This window comes from Micromesistius poutassou (assembly GCF_964030765.1).
Source record: "Micromesistius poutassou genome assembly, chromosome: 6".
Classification (NCBI taxonomy): domain Eukaryota; kingdom Metazoa; phylum Chordata; class Actinopteri; order Gadiformes; family Gadidae; genus Micromesistius; species Micromesistius poutassou.
In genome coordinates, this window is record NC_140276.1 from 4,857,274 (window position 1) to 4,863,165 (window position 5,892).

General features: G+C 47.4%; 1 protein-coding gene across 1 annotated transcript; it reads right to left on the bottom strand.

Moving 5' to 3' along the window:
* Nucleotides 1-1,891: 1,891 nt before the first annotated feature.
* LOC311344640 (regulator of cell cycle RGCC) lies at nt 1,892-5,621 on the bottom strand. The gene is made up of 5 exons (XM_084468995.1): nt 5,370-5,621; nt 4,987-5,166; nt 4,183-4,263; nt 3,419-3,481; nt 1,892-2,630 (listed from the first exon to the last, which is right to left on the bottom strand). Exons 1-5 carry the CDS (start codon nt 5,389-5,391, stop codon nt 2,623-2,625), a joined length of 354 nt encoding a protein of 117 aa, XP_084325121.1. The 5' UTR covers nt 5,392-5,621; the 3' UTR covers nt 1,892-2,622.
* Nucleotides 5,622-5,892: the final 271 nt, after the last annotated feature.

The following is a 5,892-nucleotide window of genomic DNA, read 5'->3' on the forward strand; positions in this document are numbered from 1 at the left end:
GTAGTTCTTTCACATTCAATAAAAAGTGGTGAATATTGATCAAAGTGACAGGGAGTGGCACACACATGGGTGTCAGGTCTATCACCAGAGCGGAGCAGGTCTGGAATACAAACTCCAGATGGGGGAACATGGTGCGTGTAAGCGATGGCGCAAAGCGTTTTTTATCTTTTCCTTGACCGATGAGTGTCTGCAGTGATTTTTTCACTTTTCTTTCTGCATTTCATTGTCTCGCAGCACGTTCACTCAAGACAGGCTGTGCTCTCCTTGCATTATTTTCTTTTTTTCTTCTCTGCAGCCCTTGAGGGAAGTTTCTCCGACGCCGAAGCACAGTTTGTTTTCCTGCATTCCTGAACAGCTGTGGCCTCAATCAGTCATCCCCCTCTTCTTTTGATTTGAGTGGTACAGACAATCTGGAGGACTACCAAAGAGGAGGAGGAGGAGGAGGTGGAGAAGAGGAGGATGAGGAAGAGGAGGCAGGCTGCCCTTAACTCAAAACAGTCCACTCCCCTCACCTCCCCCCTCCCCCTCCCACCATCCAACTGAAACAGAAACAATTCATCATCTTCCTGTCAACACTTAATTCTTCTATCATTATTTTTTGAGTTAATGTGCTGTCTCAGGTGCATTAACCTTGTGCTCTCCCATCCCCCCCCCCCCCTACACACACGCTCTATCCCTCTGCCAAGCCCCCTGTTGGCCCTGCAGTTGGGGTTAAGTGATTGGGTCAGAGTGCAGAGGAAGAAGTGGACTCCCTGTACAAAGTGTCCAATAATGAGACATAAAGAGGCTGACAACAATATGCTGAACTGAATGTACAGCCTGTCCTCCCCGTTGCTGACGTCCGCTCTGGGCGATGTACTGTGATGCACAATATCAAGCAAGTATTGTGATAAACAAACTAACTATTGGGATCAAAAAACTGATGCTTTTTCTTGTTTTATTTTTTGGGGTTCAAACAGCCCAAAAAAAATTAAAAGCTTTATAAATCAAGCTCCATTGGAATAAGCCATCAAAACAAAAAAAAAAAAAAAGGAAAATCATAGGGAAAATTGAAAAATCCTTTTGTTTTGGCAAGAATGACCAGCGCCACCGTCCAACTTCCCATCGAACTCAGCTTGTCGTGTGCACGTTCAATTGTTCAGAATGGAGTTGGAGGTGGGGTGGGGGTGGGTGGCCAGATGATGCTCCCGGTTAGAAACGGAAAGCTCAGTGAGAAAACGGAGCTGCCAAACGTGCCAGCAGAGCAGAGCAGCCAGCGTTGCCCGTGTCCTCCCTCCACCAAACAACATGTTGACTTTGACTGCCCTGGCTGCTGAGATAGACCGTAGACAGACTGGTATAACTGCTAGCATCTGTTGCACCCGTATAATAAAATGACAGCAGCGACAGACGCAGCAACAGCAGCAGCAGCGGCGGCGGCTGCGGAAGAAGCAGGTGAACCCAATGAATACAAAGACGGATGAATAGCAAATGACACGGCGTCACTTGCTGGAGAATGCTCCAACAAGGTTGAATTCCAGGGACGTTTATATCTGTTCATTTGAAACCAGCATTAACGGTAAGGGAATGTCCAGGTTTCTTCATGACAAAGAGATTACATACAAAGGAAGAAAAGAAACTATTGTGTAAACCATTGTGCGCCTGTGTGCACAAATGACGCACCCCTCATGCATTCTTTAGCCAGGGTTTGATTAATGCGAGCTGTGATCTGGTGGTTCAGTTCAAGTATTAACCGTTTCTCTTTTTTTACAGATGGATGTGATGTTTAATATGCTTATTATTTTGGGATTATCTTTTAATATATTACTGTCACTGCCGTCGCTGTAAGAAGTATTAAAAACTACATGTAATATGAGACAGGAGGAAATAATACAAAAGCAATATTGTTAAAAGTCGTTTTTGTTTAATATGTCCACTTTTCTGTCGAATATGACAGGGACGAGAGCATTGGAGTTTGACAATTGTACAAACTATACAATATGAAACAATATGAACAAAAAATGTACACTAAATTAATTGCCATCTGAACATACATAACGTCTCGCTCTAAATAATGCAAGACTGTCTTAAAGCCCAGCTGGTGGAAATGCATCAAGATAGAAAGGAATTCATCATTTTATAACAAAAAAAAAAAATTGCCAGAAGGATTGCAAGCGGATTACTGGCGTGGCATACGAGGGAATTTGAAAACGTGGCACAAACAAGGCCCCCAACCCTCTAGATGCAGCCCTCTCATGCTCTGTGACAGATGGACCCTCTCCTCTCTTCCCCCACTCTCCCCTGGATCCCATCCTCTTGGATCTGACCCGGCTGGGCTCTGCGGAGTCTTGTGGGAGAGGGCGTTGGAGAGGACGATGGAGAGACGAGGGCTTCAGCGCCGGTGGCAGATGTGCGTTAGGGAACAGCATGCCCTTTAATACCTAAGAGTTAACCTTTTCCCCTACTGGGTCGACTAGGGATATGTGGACATTTACCCCCACCCGTCACCCCAACCTCAACCCGACCCTAATCCCCACCTTCCAGATCTGTTCAGATATTGTGGGGCTATGCGTGTCTCGTGTTACCCCTTGGCCTCTCCCCTTGGTCTCTCTCTCTCCCTCTCTGCTAGGGTCCCCTCTCCATTCACATCTCTGGAAGACAAATGGGGGAGGGGGGGATTGGATCGATAAAAATAAGAAAACGCGATAAAAAACGAAAGATACAGGTATGGCTATAAATGATGGAATAAAAAGCGCCAACAAGGCCTCATAAATGTACAGCCCTGGAACACAAACACACACGCACACATTGAGATGGACACACACACACACACGCACACACACACTGTGGCAACCCGGCCCGGTCCCAATCAACGTAATGCAGAGCACCTGAGGAAGCCTGCTTAAAAGGCTGGCTTCCACGTTCATTCGGGGCTCTCTCGTGGCTGGGTGGACGGAGAGTCCAGCCGTTGTGGCTGCGCCACGCCATCATCTTTTAGTTCTTTTTGTGAAAGAGTCTTATTGTTTAATTAAACGAGCCGTTGTGGCTGAACACCCAACCGAACTGCGTGCTGTTTTGACCAAGGCGGGTTCACTCCCCGAGGCGGGTTGCCACAACACACACACACGAGTCACATACTGCTGGTTTCACAGTGATGGCAGGCGAACGCGGGCGCTCGCCTACTCGGGTCTAGCGCGCCTCAATCACTGAAGACCATGCAGATAGACCCCCGGAGCTCCAGACATGCCATTTACACACTCAAGACCTGCGCTCCGATCGGAAGGCACCACGCATCTCTGTATCTCAGTGCGTAACGAGCATACACTCTGTCAAAGTCGTGCGTAACTCACTGCGGACGACACACTTGCCAGCCTAAGTGCGGGGCGGAATAGGGGGAAGATTGAGTGATAGCGGGGTTGTAATTCTTTTAAATACGCACCAGAGAGCTCCCGGTTCAAGCTGTCGATGAAGCTCTGAAGGTCCACCGTGTCGCCCAGCCGGGCTGAGGAGGACCAAGAACGCAGACGGAAGGGATTATGAATTGAAAAGAAATTGCAAAAAAATGGCATACATTTTTGGACAGCACTTTATTCAAGTTCAGTTGATTGAATATAACAGAGTGCTGTCCTTGCTTTCTCGAAATATTATTATGACCCGGGGAATTCAGCACCCAGTTTAAGTTATAAAGAAGTCTTAGTGTGAGCGTGTTACTTCCTATATTAGTACTACATTTTTGGAACAACAGAGATGGAACTTTATTTTATTCTTTTGTGGTGGAAAAGCACTGCTCGGTTCAGTGGCATTTCCTGTAAAACCCAAACGGAAAAAAACAGAATCACAATCGTTTGCTTTAAGAGCACTAAAACGACGACTCAAAGCCGCTGGTTTCCCGTTTAAGGAGACCGCTGATCTATTGGCATCCCGAGAGCTGCACAGCACCGCGGCTGGCATGTCCCGGGGTCCATTCTTCAACCAAATGCATCCTCCTTATTTAAATGCAAGGGCCATCACGGCCGGGCATCGTTATGCAAAAAGGGAAAACAATAATGTTAATGTACGTGTGCGCCACGCTTGGCTCGGTGCTGCTCATCGTGAATGTGCTGGAGGTAGTCAGGCAGTGTCTGCGCAGGCGAGGGCTCATCAAGGTGAGTGGCTGAGGATAGGAAGATGCACATGTAGTAGATGTAGGGGCCCCTCGAGTACCTTTAGGTGTCAGTGAGATGCCCGCTGGGCGGAGCTCCTCTTGGCTGGTGTTCAAACTGTTACCCAGAGAAGCTTCGCTGCCTTTGGGCAGGGGGGGGGGGGGGGGGGGGTAGTCAGACAGAGATTTAAAAAAAAAAAAGGGAAAAGAAGATAGAATACAAGACTTTTTAAAAAACAACACCAGTGCACAAAGGCCAGGCCATGGGAATGAGTCATAACAACAACTAAGAAAGATGAAGAAAAGAGTCCTGCAGCTGCTCATTATAATAATGAGCAGTACAAATCTTCTCTCTCTGGTTGACATCCCAAGTGAGAGTTCTACCAAGAGCAGACTGTGCCTGATGAAATGTTGATAGGCCGGCCAGGGTACTTAATAATGACTACGCACAGGAGGGAAAAGTACAACACAATTGCTGCTTTTATCTCGTCGTCAATACAGAACAAACACAAAGCTGCAACAATATAATTCAGGCCAATCAACAATTGTAGGTTATAGACCCTGAGTTAATTGTCATTCATTCAAGCGCAATTGCTATAGTCTATCAAACAACCCTATTCTCCTCAATCTGCCCAGGGAGTCTGCGCGTGTGTACTACTAAGTGTGTGTGTGTGTGTGTGTGTGTGTGTGTGTGCGTGTGCGTGTGCGCGCGCGCGTATGTGTTAATGAATAGGAGTTGATTTCAAACTACTCGCAGGAACTAGCCCGTAGAGACTTGGTTGCAGTGTGACAAACACGCAAATTAGGCATTTATTAAGGCGTCTTCGGGCGTACATGTTTCCGGTTAGATGATTAGCCCTACTTACAGTAATCCGAGTCCTCGACGCCACTATCGCCACTAATGCTGTAGTAGTCGTTCGACGCGCCGCGTTTCCCCTCTTCAAGGAGATGTTGGGTCGCGCCAGAGCTGCTCCTGCAAGGCGCTTTAAGTTCCTCCACCACGTCGTCAAACTCACGAAGCACATCTTCAAGGTCCGTCCCCGGGTCTAAAGAGCATGCATGGGTCAGTTCGGAATAATTCATCAATCTATGACATGTTGTTGTCAGAGTTTGGTTATTTCACAAAAGTAGTGGTATAATTACACGTGGGGCCCCTTACACGTGCAGCTTTTAATGAGACAACTCTGGGTTTGCGTAGGCTTGATAAATTGCGGGACGAAGTATTGTAATAGCGGCGGACTGGACTGACCTGTGGTGATTGTCGTGGCCATGCTTCACAATGTGAAGTGAATAACAACGCGGCGGCACTTCACAGTTCAAGTTGAGGTGGCTGACTTTCCTCTGCTCTCTGATGGTTGGAGTGAGGGGTCGCTCGCAGAGAGAAGCAGTGATCATCAGAGTTATCTGCAGTCAGCGGAATATTCCTGAGGTGAAAGTCGTCTACTGTAGGAGGCCCCATGTGAAAACGTAATGGAATCAGAGGCTGATGTACAACGTAATGGAACCATCACCACCAGACGGTGACCGCACATTCCGCACATCCCCCCCCCCCCCCCCCCAACATAATTTGGCATCCGTTTGGAAACCGTTTAGGTCGTCATTTGCATTTTTTTTTTTGCTAATTATAGCCTACATTTTGCTATAGCCTACAAACGATCAACGAGGCGTAAGTGCGAAGTTGGGTGGGTCCTTCGTGTCATGCAGCCCTTCTATGGGACGACAGAGGGCGCTAGAACGCAATTAGTTCGCAGTTGAGTCATCAGATAACATGT